The following is a 26,692-nucleotide window of genomic DNA, read 5'->3' on the forward strand; positions in this document are numbered from 1 at the left end:
TTTGCTTTCTTCTACTGGGATTATGGTTGGTTTGTTGCTCTTTTTCCAGGAGCTTAAGGTGGGACATTAACTTGTTGGTTTGCGATTTTTCCAACTTGTTGTTGTAGGCACTCAGTGCTATAAATTTTCCTCTTTGTACTGCCTTTGCTGTGTCCCAAAGGAGTTGGTATTTTGTGTGCTCTTTATTGTTAAATTTCATGAACTATTTGATTTCTGTTCTGATCTCTTCGATACACCATTGGTGATTCCAGAGTGTGTTGTTCAGTCTCTGTGAGGTACAGGGTTTTCGTTGGTGGAGATGTGTTCAGTTCCAATTTGATGCCTTTGTGGTCTGAGAGTGTGCATGGAATAATTTCAGTGTTTCTGAATCTGTCCAGGTTTGTTTTATGGCCCAAGATGTGGTCTATTATGGAAAACGTTCCATGTGCTGCTGAGAAAAACGTATATTGTTTTGCTGCTGTGTGGAATATTCTGCAGATGTCTGTTAATCTAGTTGGTCTATATAGTTGTTCAGTTCTAAGGTTTCTCTGTTGAGTTTTTGACTTGTTGATCTGTCCATAGGTGAGAGTGATGTGTTAAAGTCACCATGTCTACAGTTCTTGTAGAAGCTACTTTTAGATTTCAAATCATCCCTATCTATCTGTCTATTTGTTTGCCTATATAGCTATCTCCTAAGTGACATAAAGGACATTCATTTATTCAGCTGTATTAATTAGTAGCCCTCAGAAAGTTATTCTTTTAATATTAAATATATCTTTAAATTATCCTTAAGTAGTTGTACCAAGGCGTTTCAATTCACCCTATCAGTTTGTGAGCACAATACCTGTTCATCAAAGTCGCTCCTTCCATGCTCTCCCCATCTCTCCCAGCTCTCCACATCCCAAAGTTTATCTGGTTCTAGCTTCCTACTTATTCATTGAACATTAGTAGTGTTTTTTCCCACCTTTCCTCCCCCCATTCATCCTCCCTCCCCTTCCCCAGGACCTCATCTCTCAGAAAGTTCTTTCAACAATTATTTTACCACTTGTGTATGTGGCGCGAATATTCACAACCTAATAGGCCTGAATAGGGAAATGCAATGGTGTCCTCATGGAACAGTCCTGTGGGGTTTATAGAACATGGAGCAAGCGTCTGTCTCCTAAATCTGAAGATTTGCTGGGAACATCCTAACGTGGGGGTCCTAGCTGTCATCAGCCATATCGTCTTAAACCCAGGCAGTGTTGATGGACAGAACAGTTTTCACGACACAACTTGGTAAGTCTGTTACCTGTGTGGCTCGAATGCAATATGTAGTCTGGCTGGCTGTGGATGGCTCCTCCCAGACAATGCTTTCCAGGTGACCTCTTTCAAGATGAGGGAGTGAGAAAAAAAAGCATATGAGCAACATAGAAAAGAGGAGAAAGCAGTATTATGCCAATAAAACAACCCACAATGAGCTTAGTGCCTGTGGTCTGTATGCCTAGCTACTCAGGAGGCTGAGAGCTGAGGTTTGAAGTTCCAAAACGTCCTGGACTAGAAAAGTCTGTGTGATACTTGCCTCCAGTTTGAAGCACCACCCTAAAACAGACTGAAGTGGAGGAGCTGTGGCCTTAGTGTTAGAGCTGTAGCCTTGAGTAACAAAGCTACGAGAGAGTATCCAGGCCCTGAGCTCAAGCTTCAGGACTGGTGCATATGAGCATTCGGGAACATGTACACACACACACACACACACACACACACACACACACACACACACACACTACAATGCGCACGTGAGGTTTCAGAGTACAATAAAAGCTGTTGAAGTACCAAGGCAAAACCCCTTTGTACAACCCACACTTATGGATTAAAAACTTTTTTTTCCTTATTCACACTAGTTTATTGGTATTAGTACAATTAACTTACAACAAATGTTATAATGGCAATTTAAAACCCAATTAGAAGAATATGCACATAGTTTATGACATAAACAATAGTGTACATTTACATTCTGATTAGTGGTAATTGCTAGTGGACTCAGAAGCATAAAATACTGGTAGATTGCTATTCTAGAAATTACTTATTAGTATCTGTGGATTCAAAAACCTTCTATGCACAGAGAAGAGAATGTGCATGTGCTCTGTATTCAGTGGGCTGGTAGAGGAGGGGAATTGAGAAGTTGCTGTGATGATCAGAGAATGAGGGTGAAGATGGCCCATTGTAAAGATTTCTTTTTCCATATCCTTAATGTTTCCTTTACATGGGTAAATTCTGTCCATTTGTGGGTTGTGGGGGATTTCTTGTGTCACTATTTATCATTGTGTGGATATCACTTGGGTCCTGTGACAATCTAAGTGTAGAAGAAATGAAAATGTCGGCTATGTAATAAGAAGTTAAGATCATGGTAGGCATGGTGACAGAACCCTATCATCCTAGATACTCACAAGTTAGAGGATAGTCGCTCAAAGTTAGCCTAGAAGCATAAGAGTCTACCTGGAAAAAGAAGAAGGTGGAGGGGCCTTGGCTTAGTTTGTAGACCACTTTTTCTATCAAGTGTAAGATATTGATATGAGCCTGAGTGCCACATTTTCCAGGATAACTCAGACCAGCTTGTCAACCATATAACAATCCTAATATATAGAGCTAGACAAAACCAAATAGAAACAAACAAGACATTCAAAACTGTTGAAGAACAATAAGAGAGTGTGTTGGCAACAACTTCAGGAATGGAAGCCCACGGAACATAAGGATGTTGGTTAACACCAAAATTCACTGCAAAAATAAGTCTCTGAAGTTGGGTGTCAGCGGCTCACATCTGCCATCTTAGTTACCCAGTAGGCTGAGATCTGAGAATCAGGGTCAAAGCCAGCCCCAGCTGGAGTCTGTGAGACTCATTCCTAATTAAGTACCCAAAAGCTGGAAATACAGCTGAGGTTCCAGAGATAGAATACTAGAGCACAAAAGTTCAGGAACAGGGCACAGCCACTGAGTTCAAGGCCCTTCACACACACACACACACACACACACACACACACACACACACACACACACGCACACACACACACACACACTTAGAATTCCTCTAAGTACTAGCCTTATGAATAATGGGCTAGGCATTTGGCTTAGTGGTAGAGTGCTTGTCTAGCATGTACAAGATCTGGGTTTGATTCCTCTGTACCACATGTATAGAAAAGCCACAAGTGGGGCTGTGGCTCATGTGGTAGAGCACTACTGTTGAGGAAAACGCCCACGGACAGTGCTCAGGTCCTGACTTCAAGCCCCAGGACTGGCAAAGAAAGAAAGAAAGAAAGAAAGAAAGAAAGAAAGAAAGAAAGAAAGAAAGAAAGAAAGAAAGAGAGAGAGAGAGAGAGAAATAAAGAAAGAGAGAGAGAGAGAAAGAAAGAAAGAAAAAAGAAAGAAAAAACCATTGGGGGTAGATTTTCTTATGGACACTAAGTGGAAACAAACAATACATCTTTTTTTTTGCCCCCCCCAACCGCGCCCGGTCAAACAATACATCTTAAATCATATATGCCAGCAAAGCATTTAGTGAACATACCTGAAAAATAAAGTCTAATCAATACCTGGTGTCCAATATATCTTTTGTGGGTGGTTAATGATTGCATAATTGGACACAGAGAAGCTGACCCACAGGCTGATTCTTGCGAAAGAGTAGGGGAAAGCTAGAGACTTTCCAGAAATGAACTTTATGAGGAAAGATATTCTGGGCTCTAGAAAATGAGAGAAAGAAAGGAAATCAGAGCTTGGCAAAGCATAAGCTTAGTAAGGATGAGAAGTTCCTTGAAGTCCTGGGACCTCACCGGCAGATGTGGGCATCTGCCCTTTCCAATCTCATCATTCCAAGGGTTTGCCTGGTACTTACTCAGTTTTCTTGTTACCTCACTCTTGTCATGAATTTATATTCCATCTTTCTTTACCAGGGCACCCCCGTTCTCTCTTTGGGTTATCACCAAAGCTTTCCCTTGTCCCCAATTTCTCCTCAGAAGATCGGCTACAGTTTTCATGAAGACTGGAATCAGAGAAGGGAGTCAGAAACGCATGTAAAATTTCTTGCATCTCCATAGGTGAATTATAATCAGATCTCTTCATTAACTAAATTGTCCTGTTGTCTTTCTGGTAGTCTCCAAACGGTTTTGTTCCCATGAGGTAACATGTAGATTACAGAATGGAAAAGGAATGGTAGGCCCAAATACCACAGAGGCCTTCTCCTGTCTAATAAGAAATTCTCTCCTCCCCACCCCCATGCCCCCACCCTGATTCCGGTTGTCTTACAAGGACAGCCAATCACAGCACAAAAGCAGAGACTCCAGTAAGTGATTTTATATCTGATATTCGGAGAAACAATATTCCCCCCACCTGTGAAAAAAAGTTGGAGAACCTATATTTTTTGTTCTTCTTAGTTTAGTTTTCTTTTTGCTATTCTGCTTAGTCTTAGATATATAGTCTAAAGTGAGCCCTAGGCCAGTTTTAGTTGTGTGCATACTTAATTCTGTATATATATATATATGTATATATATTACCAGTTCTGGGCCTTGAACTCAGGGCCTGAGCACTTTCCTTGGGCTTTCTCAAGGACAGAGCTCCACCACCTGAGTCACAGTACCACTTCCAGCTTTTTTCTATGTATGTGGTACTGAGGAATCTAACCTGGGTCTTAGTGCATGCTAGGAAAGCACTCCAACACTAGGCCAAACTCCTGGCCCCTGGTTGTATTTTTATTGCTCAATTTTCTATTATTATTATTATTATTATTATTATTATTATTATTATTATTATTAGTCCTGGGGTATGAACTCAGGGCCTGAGTGCTGTCCTTGGGCTTTCTCAAGGCTAGAGCTCTACCACTTGAATCACAGCCCCACTTCCAGCCTTTTCTAGGTATGTGATATTGAGGAATTGAACCTGGGTCTTTGTGCATGCTAGGCAAACACTGCACCACTAGGCCAAACTCCCGGCACTTATTATTATTTTTTTATTGTTGGGGTAATATATAGAGGTGTTACAGTTACATTTGCCAGATAGTAGGTGCATTACTTCTCACACAGTGATATCCCTTCTCATGTTTTTGTCCCCATTTTCCTCCCCCACCCCATCCAATCACTTATTTCCCCCTTCCCTTTCCTATTTCAAATAAACGAATAAACATATATACAATATCTCAGGTAACAAAGTCAGATACAGTAATAACATGACATTAACCAAAGGGCAACGAAAGAGAAGAGAATAACAGTACATTAAGAACAACAATCACATAAGATAAAGCTCTTGTTTCCATATCCTAGAGTTCCTTTCATTTAGACTCATCCTATATGACATTATGTACCTAGGTTTTGAGCTTTTGTAATTCTCTGTTAGGAGAGTCCTAGGTGTGTGTTGATTATTACAAATGAGGGAAACCATTGAGCCTATGTTCCTTTGGGTCTAACTTACTTCACTTAAAATGATTTTTTTCCAAGTCTTTCCATTTCCTTGTGAATGGGGATATGTCATTCTTTCTGATGGCAGCATAGAATTCCATTGTGTAGAAGTACCACATTTTCTTAATCATCTACTGAGAGACATCTGGTTTGGTTCCATGTCTTTGCTACGGTAAATAGTGCTGCAAAATAGTGGCTTTAATATGTCCTTGTTTATGGATGAGTGGGTAAATGCTAAGGAGTGGAATTGCTAGGTCACATGGGAGCTCTGTGTTTAGTCTTTTAAGGAACCACCATATTGCTTTCCACGGTGATTGAATGAGCTTACACTCCCACCAGAAGTGTAGTTATTGCTCAATTTTCTATCTACTTTTCTTTATTTTCTTCTATTTTATTACATATTTCTTTTTTTTAGAATTTATTTATTTATTTATTTATTTTTATTGTAATTAGTAAAAGGATTACATGATATTTGCCAGATAGAAGGTGCATTAATTCACATACATTGATACCCTTTCACATGTCTTGGTACCCGTTTCCCTTCCCCCCACACACCCCACACCCGTCTTGGTTTTCCCCCCTTCCCTATAAAATTTCAAATATCCAAATACCAAAAAATTCAATATATCAGATAACAAAGTGAGATACTATACCAATATGAGATAACCAAGGGACAGCAAAGGAGATGAGAGACAACATACTACATTAAGGACAACAATCATTCATTATATGGCTTTTGTTTCACTATCCTGGAGGTCCTTTCAATTAGCTTCACATTATATGTCCTTATGTATCAAGATTTTGCTCTATTGCAAATCTCTGCTAGTAGAGCCCAAGGTTCCTACTGATTGTGACGAATGAGGGAAACCATTGAGCCTAATTCCTTTGAGTCTGGCTTACTTCACTTAATATGACTTTTTCTAAGTCTTTTCATTTCCTAACAAATGGGGCAATGCCATTCTTTCTGACAGCAGCATAGAATTCCATTGTGTACAAATACCACAAGTTGTTGATCCACTCATCAACTGGGGGACATCTAGGTTGGTTCCATATCTTTGCTATGGTGAATAGTGCTGCAATGAACATTGTTGTGCTAGTGGGTTTAGTATGTCCTTGTTTCTGGGTGGTTGGGTAAATGCCAAGTAGTGGAATTGTGGGTCATAGGGGAGTTCTATGTTTAGCCTTTTGAGGCACTGCCACACTGCTTTCCATAGTGGTTGAACGAGTTTGCACTCCCACCAACAGTGTAGTAGTGATCCCTCCTGGCCACATCCCCTCCAGCATCTGTTATTATTCGTTTTCCTGATCCTGGCCATTCTAACTGGAGTGAGGTGGGAGTAGAGTCTATAGGATTCTTTAAATACAGAATCATGTCATCTGCAAAGAGGGATAGTTTTACTTCCTCTTTCCCTACTTGGATCCCCTTTATGCTTGCTTCTTGCCTTATTGCACTGGCTAGGAATTCTAGTACTATGTTAAAGAGGAGTGGAGAGAGTGGGCATCCTTGTCTCGTTCCTGATTTTAGAGGGAATGGCTTTAGATTTTCACCACTAAGTGTAATGCTAGCAGTAGGTTTCTCATACACAGCCTTTATTACATTGAGGAACGTTACATGGATTCCTAGTTTCTCCACAGCTTTTAACATAAAGGGGTGTTGGATCTTGTCAAATGCCTTTTCCGCGTCTATTGAGACAATCATGTGATTTTTGTCCTTGCTCCTGTTGATGTGTTGAATTATATTAATTGATTTGCGTATGTTGAACCAGCTTTGCCTTCCTGTGATGAATCCAGTTTGATCAGAGTGTATAATTTTTTTGATGAGTTGTTGTAAACGGTTGGCCAGTATTTTGTTGAGAAGTTTTGCATCGATGTTCATCAAAGATATAGGTCTATAGTTCTCTTTCTTTGATGAACCTCTGTCTGGTTTGGGGATGAGGGTTATACTGGCTTCATAGAATGAGTTTGGTAAGGAATCTTCATTTTCAATTTCGTTGAAGAGCTTGAGGAGTATTGGTGTGAGCTCTGCTTTGAAGACCTTGTAGAATTCAGCTGTGAATCCATCTGGCCCTGGGCTTTTCTTAGGTGGATGTTCTCTAATTGCCATTTCTATTTCTGAGCTTGAAATAGGTCTGTTGAGTTGGCTTGGTTCTTCTTGGTTCAGTGTGGGTATGTTAATATTGGCTAGGAATTCATCCATTTCATCTAGATTCTCAAATTTGTTGGCATAAAGGTTTGAGAAGTATTCCTTCATGATGTTCTGGATCTTGGTAATTTCTGTCGTGATATTACTATTTTCATCTGCGATGTTCTTTATTTTGATATGCTCTCTTCCTTTTTTTGTTAAGATTTGCTAAGGGCTTGTCAATTTTGTTAATTCTTTCAAAGAACCAACTCCTTGTTTTGTTGATTCTTTCTATAGTTTTTTTGGATTCCAAATCATTTAATTCTGCTTTGATTTTAACTATTTGCTTTCTTCTACTGGGATTAGGGTTGTTTTGTTGCTCTTTTGCCAGGATCTTAAGGTGAGACATTAACTTGTTGGTTTGCAATTTTTCCAACTTGTTGATGTAGGCACTCAGCACTATAAATTTTCCTCTGAGTACTGCCTTTGCTGTGTCCCAAAGGAGTTGGTATTTTGTGTGCTCCTTACTGTTAAATTTCATAAACTGTTGGAATTCTGTTCTGATCTCTTCGATGACCCATTGGGGATTGAACAATGTGTTGTTCAGTCTCCATGAGTTACAGGGTTTTCGTTGGTGGAGATGTGTGTTCAGTTCCAGTTTGATGTCTTTGTGGTCTGAGAGTGTGCATGGAATAATTTCAGTGTTTCTGAATCTGTCCAGGTTTGTTTTATGGCCTAAGATGTGATCTATTTTGGAAAATGTTCCATGTGCTGCTGAGAAAAACGTATATTGTGTTGTTGCTGGGTGGAATATTCTGCAGATGTCTGTTAGATCTAGTTGTCTATATAGTTGTTCAGTTCTAAGGTTCTCTGTTGAGTTTTTGCCTTGTTGATCTGTCCATAGGTGAAAGTGGTGTGTTAAAGTCACGGACAATCACTATGTATTGTTTCAGTGTAAGTAAAGTTTGCTTGATGAACCTTGGTGCTCTGGGATTGGGTGTGTAAATATTTAGGATCGTTATGTCTTCCTGGAGGACAGATCCCTTTAGTAGTATGTAGTAACCTTCTTTGTCTTTTCTTACTAATTTTGGTTTGAAGTCTATTTTATCTGATATGAGGATGGCAACTCCAGCCTGTTTATGGGGGCCGTTAGCTTGATAGAGTTTATTCCAACCTCTCACTTTCAAAAGGTGTTTGTTTTTTTGGGTAAGATGTGTCTCTTGAAGACAGCAGAACGATGGCTCTTGCTTTTTGATCCAACTAGACAGCCTATGCTGTTTAATTGGAGAGTTGAGTCCATTGATATTGAGAGTTAGGATTGAGAGATATTTATTAGGGCCTACCATTTTTAAAAGCTTTTATTTGGGCCTGTGTCTTGACAGTTCTTGTGGTCCTTAGGTGGTATGCTGTTTAGGTGCCATTTCTTTCCCTATATTGCCTTTATTTTGGTTTTCTATGTATAGAACATCTTTCAGAATTCTCTGTAGTGTTGGTTTTGTTGTGACATATTGTTGCAGCTTTTCCCTGGAATGGAATGTTTTTACTGTTCCCTCAGTTATGAATGAGAGCTTAGCTGGGTACAGTATTCTTGGTTGGTATTTATTTGACTTAAGGGCATGACATATATGCTTCCAGTCACTTCTTGCTTGCATGGTCTCTGCTGAGTAATCTGGGATTATTCTGATTGGTTTTCCTTTGTAGGTTACTGAACCTTTTTCCCTGGCTGCCTTTAGGATCCTTTTTTTGGTTTCTATTGATCCAGTTCGGATTACGATGTGGCGGTGAGATGTTCTTTTCTGGTCAGGTATGTTTGAGTTTCTAAAAGCTTCTTGTATCTGGATGGGTCTGCCCTTCTGGATATTTGGGAAATTCTCTGAGATGATTCCCTGAAGTATATTTCCAATACCATTGACCTCTTTCTCCAGACCCTCCTCAATACCAATTAGCCTTAAATTAGGCTTGCTATTTGTATCTTGGACCTCCTGAAGCGCTCTCTCATTTTTCCTAGATTTGGATTGACTCATTTTCTGTTCTTTCTCTATAATAACTAAATTATCTTCAGCCCCGGAAATTCTCTCCTCTGCATTGTCTAACCTGCTATCAAAGCTATCTACTTTATTTTTCATCTCCCTTGCTACTAATTGCTCATTTTTGATGCCTTGCATCTCTTCTTTTAGATCATGTATGTATGGATTTCTTTAGCTCCTTGATTTCCATTTGAGTGGTTAGCTCAGTAGCTTTCTTTTCTTTGAACATTTGCTGGAGTTCGGTCACCTTTTTATTTGTGGATTCTATGAATTCATCCATCTTTCTTTGAACAGCCTTTATTATGGCCTCCTTTATGGCTTCTTCTTTTTTACTTATCACCTTGTTTATGGTTTCCTCTTGTTCAGCTATGGCTTCCTCCCTTATCTCTTTCTTTATATTTTCACATTTTTCATTAATGATGTTTATCAATTGCATTTGTACAGCACTTGGAAGCCTCTCCTCTAGGTTTGCCAGTGACTGTTCCATTGGCTGTTTACATTGGGTGGGGGAGGTGGGAGGTGTTGTTTCTTGATTTGACATTTTTCTTGAGTTTCTTGTTCTGCCCATTTGAAAATGGGAGCAAGATTAATACTAAACACGATTATAACCAACCTAGACCTCTGTAGCTGGCAGACTTTAGATGTTCACAAGTTTTGATTGGTGTTATCACTCTTTCCTTTTTGTGCAGTTACGGACTAGTCTAATTATTCACTGATAAGCGATTTATATCCAAAACAATAAGCCTCTCAATCCAATCTCTATTGTCTTTAGGTTCCTGTGAGCCTAGAGAATAATTAAACACCTAGATATACAATGTTGCTCAACAGCCATCAAGTGTAGATCCATGCAGTATAAGGGTTGAAAGAGGAGCAGAGGTCCAGAGATAGAAAAATAGAATGAGAGAGGTCAGGGGGTAAGTAGGTAGAGTATTTGAGTACAAAGTTTGGAAAGTATTAGAATAAAACTTATGAGTTGCTGCGCGACTAGCTCTTAGCCCAACCAGTGGCCTCACAGTGGACCATGGGATGGATCTGCGAGCTTCCGTCTGAGCGCGGTTGGCGGACGTTTTCCTGTGCTGCTTCCAGGGGCGGCCCCAAGCCAAGGGTCTGGGGATTGAGAGTTTCAGGGGCTCTCAGCAGGACCAGCAGGGGGCCCCTCTGTTCCCAGGGGCGGGGCCCAGCTGGGGACATGGCCTCAAGGGCGGAGCCGCTCCTTTTTGGTTCTCAGAAGGGGAGCTTGGCTGCTGGTCGGCCCTTCAGATCCCTGCTGTGTTTCCACTGCTTTGTCAGAGTCTGTGACTGTGGGGGGGGCCCTCGGTGGTTTCTTGCTCAGGATTCCCAGCTGGAGTATGCCCCGCTCGAGAATTGAGGTGGGGCAGATGCTGGCTCCTATTTACCCGCACCCCCTACCCACTGTTGTAAGGCAGGGTGCCACAGCTCTCCACTCTCCAGATCCAGTGGCCTGGGTGAGGAGCCTGGTGGGCGGGTGGGAGCTGGGACAGCTCCGCCTCCCCTTGTGGGGTGCTGAGTCTTAGGGTCCGCCCGCTTGTCAGTCTCCAGTCAGAGGGCTGGGGATTGAGCCCGTTGGATGCCCCGCCTCCCTTGGTGGGGTGCTGGGTCTTATGGGTAGCCTGCCTGTCAATCTCCAGTCAATGGCCTGAGGGAGGGGGCTGTTGAGGGGAGGGACAGGATTCTAAATTCCTTGCCCCCCTGCTCCTGCCAGTCTTTCTCGGGGTGGGTGTTGGGGTCTGAGTTAAGTTCTATTGCTTGGCAACCGCTCCACTTTCCCGATGTGTTTGGGGATGCGCTGTATTACGCACGCCTCTACGTCTGTCTGCGTGTGCTCCACGGTGGTTTGGAGTCTTTCACTCCCCTAGGGTCTCTGCCGCCACCTGTGTTCTGCGTCTGGGTTCCGCTGCTTGCTGTTCTGGTTCCGCGTCTTGGTTCCGCTGCTTTCGCCGTTCGCTGGCCCGGTTCTGTGCTGGTTTCTGCAGCCGTTGGGCTCCTAGCCTGGTGCCCTCCACTGCTGCCGCTTTTTGTGGGTTAGAGCCGGTGCCCACCCCTGCTTTTCCCGCGTGGAACCGGCGCCAGCTCAAGCCGCTTTTTGCAGCTTGGTCTGGTGCGGCTTTCCGCGGATTTGGGGGAGAGGTGGGGGAGGGGTCCTCGCGTTCCGAATTCTTTGAGAAAGTTGGATGTGAGCTTTATCTGGATTTCTTTTCCTGTTTGAGTCCTTCTCCATTGCTTTTTGAGTTTGTTGTTGTGGATTTCTTTAGATAGTTGGCTCGTGGGACTCCCTGGTTCTCTCTTTTTGTCAGAGAAAGCTAGGCAGCGTCCCTATTGTCTCGGCGCCATCTTCCTTCTTTTTTCTATTACATATTTCTTTTATGGCCAGAGATGTTGAGCATTTTTTCATGTGTCCATTGGCCATTCTTATTTCCTTTTAGAGCAGTCTCTCTTTAAGTCTTTAGGCTACCTTTTAATGGGATAGTTGTTTCTTTGAGAACTTGTTTTTGAGATATTTAAGTTTTTGAATCATAGGTATATTTTAGCTATGAGCTATATCTGTTGTATGGCTAAGTGAAGATCTTCTCTCGCTCTGTGGGTTTTCTATTTAACTTGCTAGCTATGTCCTCTGCTATATAGAATCCCTGAAGTTTAATGAAATCTCATTTGTCCAAACTTTCTTTAATTTGTTGTATTTCTGGACCTTTATTAAGAAAGTTTTGACCTGAAGCAAGGATCCCTAGTTTATCTCCTATTCCTTCCTGTAGAGTTTTCCGAGTGTTTGCTTTTACCTTGAGGTCTTTGATCCACGTGGTATTTATTCTGGTACAGGGTGACATATAAGGATCCAACTTTAGTTTACAGATGCTTAAGCAATTGTATCAGCACCATTTGTTGAGGAGGCTTTCTTCCATCCTATTTCTCTTTTTTTTGGTCTTCTTATTGAAGATTTGGTCTGTGGGTTGATTTCTGGGTCTTCAGTTCTAGTCCATTGGTCTTCAGGCTTGTTCTTGTGCCAGTACCAAGCTGTTTTTCTTTTTGGTCCATGGGGCTTGAACTCTGGGCCTGGGGGCTGTCCCTGAGCTCTTCAGATCAAGGATAGCACTCTACCTCTTGAGTCTCAGCTCAACTTCCGGTTTTCTGGTGCTTCATTGGAGATAAGAGTCTCATGGACTTACGACTTCCATGCCCAGGCTGGCTTTGAATTGCAATCCTCAGATCTCTGCCTCCTGAGTAGCTAGATTAGAGCTATGAGCCTCCAGTGCCCAGCTCCCAGCTGTTATTTTATTGCTATAGCTCTGTAATAGACTCTGAAGCTTGGTATTGATATTCCTCCCACGCTGTTCTTTCTGCTAAGGATTGCTTTTGCTATTTGGGGTCTTTTATTATTCCATATGAATTTTTGGATTGCTTATGCTATGTCATTAAAGAATGACATTGGGATATTGATGGGCATTGCATTGAATTTGTAGATAGCCCTTGGCAGGATTGCTATTTTCACTATGTTAGTTCTTCCAATCCAGGGGCATGCGGGGGTTTTCCACTTCCTTAATTCACCTTTAATTTTCTTTTTCAGGTTTTTAAAATTTTCATCTTAGAGGTCCTTTACTTCTTTGGCTAAGTTAATTCTTATTTTTTTGAGGCTATTGCAAAAGGAGTTGCTTTCCTGATTTCTGCCTTGCTCTTCTCATTGTTGGTATACAGGAAAATCATTGATTTTTTTTTGCCAGTTCTGGGGTATGAACTCGGCTTGAGCACTGTCCTTGGGCTTTCCTCAAAGCAAGCACTCTACCACTTGAGCCACAGCACCACTTCTGCCTTTTTCTATGTATGTGGTTTCCAGGAACTGACCCTGGGTCTTTGTGCAAGCACTCTACCACTAGGCCAGACTCCTGGACCAGCCACTGATATTTTGAGGGTTAATTTTATACCCTGCTGCTTTACCAAAGTTTTGAATCAGCTCAAGTAACTTGGGAGTGGAGTCCATAGGGTTCTTTAAATACAGAATCATGTCAACTGCAAAGAAGTAAAGTTTCACTTCCTCTTTCCCTAATTGGGTCCTCTTTATGTTTGCTTCTTGCCTTATTGCTCTGGCTAGAAATCCTAATTACAATATTGAACAGGAATGACACAATTCACTGACACATTTTTATATAAAATTTGCATTTGACAGAAGTCACTGGTGAGAGTTAAATAATACATAATTTAACAATATGATTAAGTTATATTCTGTTTTTAGTAATTGCTTATCTTCACATTTGATAGATGGAGGTTTCAGCTTAACATGTCCCTGTAGATGTACATTGCATGTTAAGACAAGTCAGATCTCCCATCACTCTCCCTTTCCTCTTACTCCTTCTCCCATCAGACACATGAAGAACCACACTTGATTTTTTTTCACATATGGACCTTCAGTATTATGCCTATATTCTCTCATCGCTCCCTCTTCCCATTCATTTCAGGCTCTTCTACCAGCCTCCCATTCAAGAGTCTGATTTTCTAGGTATTTCTTTGGTTAAAATGTCTGGGAGCTGTTCTAAGGCCTTACAATACCCCACTGCATTCCTGCATCTTCCATTCTGAACCATACTTTTTATCCTCTCATATATGTATAGAACACATAAGCTTTTCTTATCAGAGGAAGAGCCTCAAATCTATTCTTTTGGACATTCTTTCCACTTTAGTGAGTCCATAGAGATTTGTATGCCTAGAAACAATCTGTTTAATTGTGAGCTCTGGGAATTAAGCATCTAAGATCAAAGGAAAGCCAATTATCAGCCTGTCCTCTGACATCTCCATAAATATCTCCAATGTTATATTATTCTACAGCTGAAATTTCTCCTGTGTCAACCTACATAAGATTGATTGTGAGGAGTGGGGCTGAGATTTTATTATACGTTAGGCACGCAGGGATCTTCTGATCTGTACTTCATGACCATGACCCAACAGAGAAGCAGTTCAATCCAGTAAGTAGAGAGTGATATCACAGTAAATATGCAAGCATGCTTTGTATAACTTTCCTGGTGATGCAGCGGTTTCATTCCTATAGAAAAACACAGTTCTATATCTTGTGTCCCTAACTAGAGAGCAGAACAACTATTTCTACATAACAAGGACAAGCCAGCAGTTGCAATATGCAACTGGAGGAGGATGAGGAATAGCAGTAATGAGAACTTTCTTAGGACTTTTGTTCTGCTGAAGGTTACAGAAATCTGACTTCAAAGCTTTATACTGTGTTTTGTTTTTCCTGTAGTTGAAAATGTTTCCTAATAGAATATGATTGAACATACTATTCTTTCTTTTTTCTTTTTGTCGGTCATGAGGCTTGAACTCTGGGCCTGGGTGCTGTCCCTGAGCTCTTCAGCTCAAGGCTACTGCCCTTAAGCCACAGCGTCACTTCTGGTTTGTTTTTTTTTAGTGGCTAATTGAAGCTAAGAGTCTCAGAGACTTTCAAGCTTAGGCTGCCTTTGAACCGTGAACCTCAGATCTCAACCTTCTGAGTAGCTAGGATCACAGGTGGGAGCCACTGTGCCCAGCTTGAACACACTACTCTTTTAGAAGCTATGGTAGATGGTAAGGTTAAAAAAAGAAAACTGTGAAGCCATGTTTCTGTTTGTCTATTGACACAGAATATCAAATTTTGGAAAGTGGGATTTGTTAAAGACTTTGATAGGCACACAGTGGAAACCAGAGCATCTGTCTCACTTCTCTCTGACATCCAAGAAGAGGATGCTGATTTCTTCTTTGGGAGCTTCCTAATTGGTCACAAAACAGAAAAGCAGGAGTCATGGCTTGAAATCAGTACAGGAAGTGCAATGTTTGATCGATGGCAGAACAGGAAGGACTAAATGTCAACCACCATTGCTCATATCAACATACTCCTAAATTCCTGAAATTGATTCAGGGAAAAGTAGATATAACATCAGGTATTGATTTAGTCATGTTCAGAAAAATGCAAAGAGTTAAAAATGTATACTTTATTCCCAGTGCTGGTGGATTACTCCTGCAATCCTAGCTACTGAAGAGGCTGAGAGAGGTTCTGAGGATTCTAGTTCAAAGACAGCCCAATAGTAGAACCCCAGAGGCTCTTATCTCCATTTAGTCACTTGAAAGTCAAAAGTAGAGCTGTGTACCAGATTGTCTCTCTTTAGAGCCAATCTAAATCAATGTCGATTATATCTGTCTACAAAGAAATGAAGACCTGAATGTTTATGGAAAAACATTGTTTTCATTTCTCAATTAAAAAACAGATATTGAACTCCCAAAAAAGGTAGAGCTGTGGCTCAAGTCGAAGAGCACTACTTTGGGCAGGAAGGAAAGATTCAAATTCTAGGACTCACTGTCTCTGTCTCTGTCTCTCTGTTTCTCTCTCTCTCTTTTACACACACACACACACACACACACACACACACACACACACACAGAATATCAAGATGGAAATTAATAATGAAGGATTGAGGAAGAAATTTCCTGGGAGATAACAGGTGCTGTACATTATTTTCTAGAACTGATTTGTTTGTATGAAATTAATGTTTGATAATTCAGTTCTGTATATTTTATGAAGTGTTTTAAGTAGCACATCTCTAGAAATTTCACTATTCATGACTTTAGTATTTCTTTATGATAAAATAAAGTTTGTAGGAATGTTTCTTTCTTTCCTTTTGTTGGTTGGGAGACTTGAACTCTGGGCCTGGGCACTGTCTCTGAGCTCTTCAGCTTAAGGCTACAGCCCTACCCCTGAGCCACAGTGCCACTTCTGGTGGTTAATTGGAGATAAGAGTCTCATGGACTTTAGCACCAGGGCTGGCTTTGAACCATGATTCTATGATCTCAGCCTCCTGAGTAGCTAGGATTACAGGTGTGAGCCACCATGTCCAGCAAGAATGTTTCTTTATAGAATGTATGAGAATGAATCTCACAAAGAAAGAAGACCACTGTGGAATATCTTGTAATAATCTTACAAGAATATGCTATTATTTTCTGTGATAAGAAAGCACTTCCTGTAATGTTCTAACGTAGTTGAGTATCTAAAATGCATTTATAAAAGGGGTATATGAGAAAGAAGATATCCAGGATGACTGGGTAGATGACAACGGAAACTATTATTGATGGACTCAAAAGAGTCCTCAAAACACTTGAATTCAAAATTATTGCTGAATTCTGAGTTCTTCAGTAGTTATTGCTCTCTTTTTTACATCAAAGGTGTCCAATAAATATAGGGCTGCGTAATCTAACACACATCTCAGAATTTTATCTCCTGGGACTCTTAGATGACCTTGAGCTACAACCTATGCTCTTTGGGCTCTTCCTGTCCATGTATCTGACCACTGTGCTTGGAAATCTGCTCATCATCCTGGCCGTCACCTCTGACCCCCACCTCCACACCCCCATGTACTTCTTCCTCTCCATCTTGTATTGTGTTGGCATTGGCTTCATCTCTACCACGGTCCCCAAGATGTTGGTGGACATTCAGAGTCACAGCAGAACCATCTCCTATGTGGGCTGCCTCACCCAGATGTCTGTTTTTCTCATTTTTGGCAGTATGGAAGTTTTGCTTCTTACTTTGATGGCCTATGACCGCTTTGTGGCCATCTGTCACCCCCTGAATTACCTACTCATCATGAACCCTTGTCTCTGTGTCTCCTTGGTTCTGATATCATTTGTAGCCAGCATCTTGGAATCTCAACTTCATGTGTTGATGGCATTACAGATAACCACTTTTAGAGAGGTGGAAATCCTGAATTTCTTCTGTGACCCTTCTCAAGACCTGGATCTTGCCTGTGTTCACAGCTTCACAGATAACATCATTAAATATTTTATAGGTACATTATTTTTTCCCACCTTAGGGACTCTTTTCTCTCATTATAAAATTACTGCGTCACTACTGAGAATTCCAACATTAGGAGAGAAGTACAAAGCCTTCTCCACCTGTGGCTCTCACCTGTCTGTGGTCTGCTTATTCTTTGGGTCAGGAATTGGAGTCTACATTGGATCTGCTGTGTCACATTCTCCCAGGAATATTGCAGTGCCCTCAGCAATGCACACAGTGGTCACTCCTCTTCTGAACCCCTTCATCTACAGCTTGAGGAATAGGGACATTAAAAGAGCCCTGAGGAGACTCTTCAAGGCAGCAAGCTGGTGACAAGATAGGTTACATATGGTTATGTTGTTGGTTTTCTTGCTGTTCATTGTGTGTGTGTGTGTGTGTGTGTGTGTGTGTGTGTGTGTGTGTGTGTGTGTGTTGTTCCTGGGACTTGTTCTCAGCACCTAAGCACTGTTCCTGAGCTTTTATGCTCGTGGTTGTCCCTCTACCACTTGAACCGTTCCTCCACTTTCTAAACTTTGGTGATTAATTGGTGATAAGCGTCTCACAGATTTTCCTGTTGATGCTGGATTTCAGCTGGGATCCTCAGATCTCAGCCTCTTGAGTGAGAAAGAATACAGGTGTAAAGCATCACCTGCATTATGTTTTTTGAAAAGTGAATCTATCTGTGCATGCAGACCTCTAAATTCAGCCAGACAGTAAAAATTATGTTTTGGAAAAAGAAAAGATGAATATGTTCACATATAATTTCAAAAAAAATCATGTTTTGGTTATAATTGCTGATCATGTTCACTCCTTAAGGACATCGTTCAATGATGCATTTATTTGATATGTATAAATGTTCTATTTTAATGTACATTCCTTTATACACATTACAAAATGTATGAAAGGTGTAGAAATTTCAGATAGAAAATTTCCTGAGATGAAGGGTAATAAACATACCATGTTGTAATAGTATACCATACCATATTATAATAGTAACTAATATCTAGTAAAAATTTATTTTTTATTTTTTATTTTGATTTTTTTATTGTAATTAGTAAAAGGGTTACATGATATTTGCCAGATAGAAGGTGCATTAATTCACATACATTGATACCCTTTCACATGTCTTGGTACCCATTACCCTCACCGCCACACCCTCTAATAAAAATTTAAATGGGTCAGAATGTTAGTTATTTTTCTCTGTGTACTTTACCAGACTAAAAATGGTTCATGAAAAGAGATGGGTGCTTTTTTCTTTATTGCAATAAATTATATACACAATCCTTTTTACACATATAAGGATCAACATTATGATTTCCAAAGCTTGTGTTAACAAAAAGAAAGAGATCAAGCTCCACATAGGAAAAAAGTTTAACTCTTGAGCATTAATGATAAAGTTGTATCTTCTTGATTGGGTGATAGCAAGATAACTAGAAAGCCAAGAGAATGGGAAAAGATTTTACTAGCTATACATTAGACAAGAATCTCATATCTAAAATATACTTAGTGCTAAAAAATTAATCCAACCCCAAAGAAATTCTTGAAAGGGCCAGGAGTTTGGCCTAGTGGTAGAGTGCTTGCCTAGCACTCACCAAGCTTGGGTTCAATTCCTTAGTACCTCATACACAGAAAAAGCCAAGAAGTGGTGCTGTGGTTCAAGTGGTGGAATGCTAGCCTTGAGCAAAAGAAAGAAGCTCAGTCCTAAGCCAAGTCCTGAGTTCTAGTCCCAAGACTGGCAAAAAAATGAAAAGAAGTCCTTAAAAGAACAACAGCAAGCACCTGGTTAATAAGTGGGCTAAACATTTAAAGAGAGACTTCTCTGATGAAGAAATAAGAAGAGGCAATAGATACACAAATAAATGTTCTCCATTTTTGGCCATAAAACATTTGTCAATAAAAACCACATTGAGATTTTATCTCACTCCAGTTAGAATGGCCATTATCAAGAAAACAAATTATAACAGATATTGGTGGGGATGTGGCCAAAAGGGAAACATTACTACACTGTGGGAATGTAAACTTGTTCAGCCACTTGAGAAAGCAATATGGAGATTCCTTAAAAGACTAAACATAGAACTTCCTTATGACCCAGCAATCTCATTCCTGGATATTTTACCCAAATGACTATAACCAGGCTGTACTAAAGCCACTAGCACAACCATGTTAAGGTTTACTATAGCCAAAATATAGAATCAATCCCGATGCCCCTCAGTGGATGAATGGATCAAGAAAATATGGTATATGTGTATATACACAATGGAATTCTATGCTTCAATTAGAAAGGATGACATTGCCCCATTTGTAAGGAAATGGAAAGACTAGGGAAAATTATATTAAACAAAGTAAGCCAGACCCAAAGAAGCATAGGCTTCATGGTTTCTTTTTTTTGTGGGTCATGGGGCTTGAACTCAGCCTAGGTGCTGTCCCTGAGCTCTTCAACTCAAGGCCATCACTCTATCCCTGAGCCTGGGCATTTTCACTGAGCTCTTCAGCTCAAGGCTACCACCCTACACTTGAGCCAAGCCCCACTTCCCATTTTCTAGTGGTTAATTGGAGATAAGAGTCTCTGGTCCTTTTGTGCTCAGGCTGGCTTTGAACCTTGAGTGCTGTGGGTGAGCCTGGCAGGCTGGATTTGGGTAGCACAACCAAACAAAAAAACCTGTCTCGAACTAGTCAGCTGCTTGCAGTTTTACCCCTGTGGCCACTGCAGGAGTGACCGATGGTAACAGGAAGGGAACTCCTGGAGAGGTACATGGCTATGAGTTCCACCTGAGCCGATGCCCTGAGGTGTGCAGATGGTCCTGTCTATACAGACAGAGGTGGAGGTGGGCAGACCCTGGTCAGTTGCCAGTGGTTAACTCTGGCCCTACGGGCTCTGGCATCAGCAGGTTGTCTGTCGGGAGCAAGAGTGGAATCAAACTGTACTTTGATTTGCATCAGATAATTGCTTGATTGTCTTATTGTTTTTTGGCCTTCTCCTGTTCAATTGATCTGAGATTTACCATATGAATGTAACCCCCAACAGTTCCCTGATTAACCATCTGGATATAACACCTGGCAGTGTCCTGGTCTCAAGAAGGGATATAAGCTTTGAGTTGAGAATGAACGGGGCGCTGCAGTTTTTGCCTGGGCTGCAGACCTCCCGGACCCGATGTGTTTGTCTCTCTTCGAATTTTTCCAGTCCTTGCCCCCTATTTCAGGAACCCCAATTTGCTGCCGGTAGGCCCCGGCAGTTGTCATTGCCAGGCATCACTTCTTCTCTTGGCATGTAGCTTCAGATGGGAGCCAAGCGCCAAGAAGCAGCAGGGAACAGTGTCCAGCCTTCTTAGCATGGTCTTCTCCCTGACAGATGTCTCCAGGCCGGGGCTGGATGACCCAGAGGCAACCAAGTTATCTGGGCCCAGACCTTGGGCAGGGACTGGCTGGTCTGAGGTAGAGCAGTTGTAACGCAGCCTCTTCATTAAGACTTCTTGGTGGACCATCAGACCTGGAATGTGTGGGTTGACTGTGGGCTTCCTTGCGTGTGTGTTTATGCCTATGTGTGCATGGGTGGATGGGGTGCCCATCCATCTCTGGGATTCACATCTGGCTTTCTGTATGCTGTGTGGATGTGGCTATGTGCCTATTTGGAGGTGTCACATAGCCATTCTTTTCAGGTTATATTTGTGAGACTGTCTCCATGTCTGTGTATTGCCTCCATGTCCTGTGGCCTCTGTATTCCTGCGTGTCTGTGTTTATACACCACACATGTGCCTCTCTGGCTTCTCAGAGCTCTGTGTGTGTCACCTGTGGACACATGACGTCATGTGTGGGTATGCTGCTTGCCTGCGCCCCTCTCCACCTGCTCAGGCCCAGGCCCCCATGCTGCCCTTGCTCTAGCACCATCACACTGAGTTCATGCCGAGAGGGGCCAGGCAGCTGCAGGCTTCATGTGGTTGTAGTCTGGGCCTTGGGAGAAGACAATAAGTTGGGAGATCAAGTGTATCAGGGACAGGGAGGCGTGAGGGGGCGGGGTTTGCTGAGGGATGCCAAGTCCATCGGGTCCATCTGCAATGGAAGGAAGCTGGTCCCTGGTGAGGCCAGCAGTGAGCCTTTGGGGTCTGCAGCGGGATGGGCGTACTTGGCAGAGGGCTCCCCCTGCTATGCCTGCCAGAGAAGCATCTCTCACACAGGTGTGATTAACCGAGCCCTTGGATTGCCTTTGAAGGATTTATAAAAATTGATTTAAAATTGGAAAAAAAGATGCAAAGATGGAGCAGCTAGCTAAAAGCTGTGTCCCAAATGCAGAGTCTTCCACCCTCTTTCCCCCAGTGGCCCTCCATCCCCATTGGTGCCTGGATTATTTTCATTTGATATGAAATCATTTTCAATTTCCTCTCTGATTTCTTCATCGGCCCAGAGATCATGCAAAACTTTGTCATGCTATCTCCATGTGTCTGTATATTTCAATTAATTTCACATTTTTTCCCCTTTAGGATCCTTGAAGATATAGAGAATTCTTTTCTTTCACTTTGGTATTTGTTAAGACTTGCTTTATGGCCTGAAATGTGATCTAACTTACAGAAAGTTCAACGGGTCACTGAGAAGGGCTGGTGACTCACCCCTACAATCTGAGCTACTCAGGAGGCTAATAGAGTACTGTGGAGGTATCTATCTGTTAAGCTTATTTTATCTATGGTGCTGTTTAACTCTTTGAGTTATCTTTGTGATTTTATTTTATTTAGTGGTCTACCCAATGATGAAAACACTGTGTTGAAGTCATTTATTTCTATTGTATCTAGTTTTATTTTTCTGGTCTTGGGACTTGAATTCTGAGCATTCTGGACATTGTTCTTTATCTTTTGTACTCAAGGCTGGCACTCTACTACTTGAGTCAGATCTCCATTTTTGGCCTTTTGCTCGTTATTTGGAGATAAGAGTCTCATGGACTTTTCTGTCCAACTGGCTTGGAACAATGATACTCAGATGCCAGTCCCCTGAGTGGCTGGGATTATAGGTGGGAGTCACTAGGTATTTTATTGTACTCCAAGCTTTACCTGGATTGCTCAAATACACATCACTTGGGTATATCTCTAAAATAAATGGAGTGCATGAAAGAACAAATGACGGACGATGGGATTTGTCAGAAATTAATATTTTGGACGAGATTTTCCTCTCCCTTGAGAACTTCCCTGTTGGATTGATTTAATCTGAATGTAGTTTTAGTGTCACAGTCTGGTATACGTACATTTATTTCTTTTGACACATTTTTTTCATTTTCAAAAGGTGCCCAGGCAACATAGATGCCCACATCCTAACTCCAGTCACTGAGTTCCATCTCCTGGGCCTCTCAGATGACACTGAGCTACAGCCCGTCCTCTTTGGGCTCTTCCTGTCCATGTACATGATCACCGTGCTTGGAAATCTGCTCATCATCCTGGCTGTCACCTCTGACCCCCACCTCCACACCCCCATGTACTTCTTCCTCTCCATTCTCTCCTTGGCTGACATTGGCTTCACCTCCACCACGGTCCCCAAGATGCTGGTGGACACATGGAGTCACAGTAGAGCCATCTCCTCTAGTGGGTGCCTGACTCAGATGTCCTTTTTTATGCTTTTTGGTTGTCTGGACAGTCTGCTTCTGACCGTCATGGCTTATGACCGCTTTGTGGCCATCTGTCACCCCCTGCATTACAAGGTCATGATGGACCCTCGACGTTGTGGCTCACTGGTTGTGGTGTCTGTTGTCATCAGCCTGCTGGTGTCCCAGTTACATAACTCTATGGTCTTACAGCTCACTTTCTTCAGGAGTGTGGCCATTTCTCATTTCTTCTGTGATCCTTCCCAGCTCCTCAGCCTTGCCTGCTCTGACCCCTTCACCGATGACCTTGTCATGTATTTTGTGGGTGCCATGTCTGGTTTCTTCCCTATTTCGGGAGTCCTTTTTTCCTACTCTAGAATAGTTTCTTCCATACTCAGTGTGTCATCGCCAGGTGGGAGGTGGAAAGCTTTCTCCACCTGTGGGTCTCACCTGTGTGTGGTGTGCTTGTTTTATGGCACAGGACTTGGGGTGTACCTCAGTTCGGCGGTGTCAGTGTCTCCCAGGATGGGGGCAGTGACTTCTGTGGCATACACAGTGGTCACGCCCATGCTGAACACCTTCATTTACAGCCTCAGGAACAGGGACATGAAACGGGCCATAGGGAGACTGCTGAGCAAAGTCTAATCTCAGTGGGATCAGAGTCTTCCTTCTGGAGAAAGCAGCAAGCCCACATTGAGACTCACAAAACAACAACAACAAACATCTCCCGTCGCTGACCATGTCATTCATGTTTAAAAAATTGTTATTGTAAAGGTCATGTATGGAGAGGTTACAGTTAGGTCAGTCAGGTAATGAACACCTTTCTTTTTGGACAACGTAAACCCTTCCCTTTCCTCCCTACCCTCCACAAGTTGTAGAGTTCATTTTCAGCATAGTGTGTAGTGAGTATCACTGCTGAATTAGTTCATCTTTTGTCATACCATTTTAGTGCTTCCTGCTTACCCTTTGCAAACAGGTAAACTTATAAGCAAGACAAAAGGCACAGAAAACAAAAATAGCAACAGATAGAAAACAAAGACAAAAAAACGCCTTTCGTCTCCATTTCTTGGAGTTCATGTCTATAAATATCATTTTATATGACCGTATGCACAGAGCTATTGAGCCTTTGAGATCCTCTCCTAAGAATATCCTTCTTTGGTCTCACTGCGTGAATGTGTATAGTCCTGTAAATTTATCATGTTCAAATGTGTCTTTGTCTTTTATCATCCAGTGTGTTTACTTGTAGACTTATAGGCACATTTTAATGATTAAAAATGGTGGAAACCATGCAACCCATGTTTCATTGGATCTGGCTTACTTCACTTAATATAATTTGTTACAAGCCTTTCCATTTTATTATGAATGGCACAAAGTCATTCTTTCTGATGGAAGCATAGAATGCCACTGCGTATATATAAACACCATATTTTCTTGATCCATTTCTCCATTGAAGGGCATCTGGGTTGATTCCATATCTTGGCTATGGCAAACAGTGTTGGAACCAGTATCGTTGCCCTGGTAGCCTTAGGGTGGATTTGTATGTGTCCAGTTGGATAGATGACCAGGAGTAGGACTGCTGGGTCATATTGTTTTGAGGAACCTCCATACTGTTGTCTAGAGTGGTTGAACAAGTTTACATCCCCACCAACTGTGTAGCAGAGTTTCATTTTGGCTACATTCCCACCAGCATCTGTTATTGTTATTTCTTGATAATAACCATCTAACTAGGGTGTGGTGGAATCTCAATGTTGTCTTTATTTGCATTTGTTTTATGGCAAGAGATGTTGAACATTTCTTCATGTGTCTATTGGCCATTCTTACTTCTTCTGAGAAGTCTCTCTTTAATTCTTTATTTTTTGCTAGACCTGGCCTTTGCCCTCAGGGCCTGAGCACTGTCTTTGGGCTTTCTCAAAGCGAGAGCTCTACCACTTGAGCCACAGCACCACTTCTGGCCTTTTCCATGTATGTGGCACTGAGGAATCAAATCTGTGTCTTTGTGCATATTAGGTAAGCATTTTACCACTAGGACAAACCCCGGGCCTCTTTTTAATTCTTTTACCTCCTTATTAAATGGGTAGTTGTTTATTTGAAGATTTTTTTGAGGTTTAATTTTTTGAGCACTAGGTAAATGTTAGATATGAGACCCTTCTTGTCTGAAACATAGCTGGTAAAAATCTCCTATTCTGTGTGCTTTCTATATATCTTGTTAGCCATGTTGGCCACGCAGAAACTCTTCAGTTTGATGCAATCTTTGGTTTCTTGTCATACTGGCTCTTTTCTTAACAAGTTTTGACCTGTGCCTAAGAATCCTAGTGCTTTCCCTACCTCTCCCTGTAATATTTTCATGGTATCTTGATTTACACTGAGAGATGTCTAGCCCGGATTCAGATAATGATCTTGAGATCTCAGCCTCCCGAGTAGCTAGAATTACAGGTGTGAAACACAGGCGCCTAACTAAATTTTTACTCTTATTTTTTTAAGCATCATTTTCTTTTTTTTACTGTAATTAGCAAAAGGGTTACATGATATTTGTCAGATAGAAGGTGCATTAATTCACATACATTGATACCCTTTCACATGTCTTGGTACCCATTTCCCTCCACCCCACTCCCCCCACCCGTCTTGGTTTTCCCCCCTTCCCTATCAAATTTCAAATATCCAAATACCAATCAATTCAATATATCAGATAACAAAGTGAGATACTATGAAAATATGAGATAACCAAGGGACAGCAAAGGAGATGAGAGACAACATAGTACATTAAGGACAACAATCTTCCATTATATGGCTTTTGTTTCAATATCCTGGAGGCCCTTTCAATTAGCTTCACATTATATGGCCTTATGTATCAAGATTTTGCTCTATTGCAGATCTCTTCTAGTAGAGCCCAAGGTTTCTACCAATTATAACGAATGAGGGAAACCATTGAGCCTAAGTTCCCTTGAGTCCGCCTTACTTCACTTAATATGATTTTTTCTAAGTCTTTCCATTTCCTAACAAATGGGGCGATGTCATTCTTTCTGACAGCAGCATAGAATTCCATTGTGTACAAATGCCACAACTTGTTGATCCACTCATCAACTGAGGGACATCTGGGTTGCCTCCATATCTTTGCTATGGTGAATAGTGCTGCAATGAACATTGTTGTACTAGTGGATTTAGTATGTCCTTGTTTCTGGATGGTTGGGTAAATGCCAAGTAGTGGAATTGCTGGGTCATAGGGGAGTTCTATGTTTAGCCTTTTGAGGCACTGCTACACTGCTTTCCATAGTGGTTGAACGAGTTTGCACTCCCACCAACAGTGTAGTAGTGATCCCTCCTGGCCACATCCCCTCCAGCGTCTATTGTCATTCGTTTTCCTGATCCTGGCCATTCTAACTGGAGTGAGGTGGAATCTTAGGGTTGTTTTGATTTGCATTTCTTTTATGACCAGAGATGTTGAGCATTTCTTCATGTGTCTATAGACCATTTTTGTTTCTTCTTCAGAGAAGACTCTCTTTAAGTTTTGGCCCATTTTTTAATGGGATGGTTGTTACTTTGGAGGTTAGTTTTGGAGTGATTCAATTTTTTGAGTTGTTGATATATTTTAGATATGAGGACTTTGTCCGTTGTTTGGTTGGTGAAGATCTTCTCCCACTATGTAGGCTTCTTAATTAATTTACTAGCTATGTCCTTTGCCATACAAAAGCTCTGCATTATAATGCAGTCCCACTTATCCAGCTTTTCTCTGATTTGTTATGATTCTTGGTCCTTATTAAGAAAATTTCGACCTGT

At 41.5% G+C, this 26,692-nt stretch overlaps 2 protein-coding genes across 2 annotated transcripts; both read left to right on the top strand.

The window, feature by feature from the left end:
- The first annotated feature begins 1,078 nt into the window (after positions 1 to 1,078).
- Positions 1,079 to 17,691, top strand: LOC150068174 (olfactory receptor 7E178-like). Its single transcript, XM_090348521.1, has 2 exons — positions 1,079 to 1,254; positions 16,752 to 17,691. The coding sequence occupies exons 1-2, from the start codon at positions 1,079 to 1,081 to the stop codon at positions 17,689 to 17,691; spliced, it is 1,116 nt and encodes a 371-aa protein (XP_090204647.1).
- Positions 17,692 to 22,615: 4,924 nt separating this feature from the next.
- Positions 22,616 to 23,563, top strand: LOC150068175 (olfactory receptor 7E178-like). The gene has a single exon (XM_090330149.1). The coding sequence runs from the start codon at positions 22,736 to 22,738 to the stop codon at positions 23,561 to 23,563; it is 828 nt and encodes a 275-aa protein (XP_090186275.1). The 5' UTR covers positions 22,616 to 22,735.
- Positions 23,564 to 26,692: the final 3,129 nt, after the last annotated feature.

This window comes from Megascapheus bottae, chromosome 1 (assembly GCF_031878675.1).
Source record: "Megascapheus bottae isolate mThoBot1 chromosome 1, mThoBot2.hap1, whole genome shotgun sequence".
Classification (NCBI taxonomy): Eukaryota; Metazoa; Chordata; class Mammalia; order Rodentia; family Geomyidae; genus Megascapheus; species Megascapheus bottae.

What these genes read in the sequence shown, in the direction of transcription:
- LOC150068174 (XM_090348521.1), top strand. Translation starts at nt 1,079, where the DNA reads ATGGTGTCCTCATGGAACAGTCCTGTGGGGTTTATAGAACATGGAGCA. An exon ending in AGTTTTCACGACACAACTTG is followed by an intron (nt 1,255 to 16,751) that starts GTAAGTCTGTTA and finishes TTTACATCAAAG; the next exon opens with GTGTCCAATAAATATAGGGC.
- LOC150068175 (XM_090330149.1), top strand. Translation starts at nt 22,736, where the DNA reads ATGTACATGATCACCGTGCTTGGAAATCTGCTCATCATCCTGGCTGTC.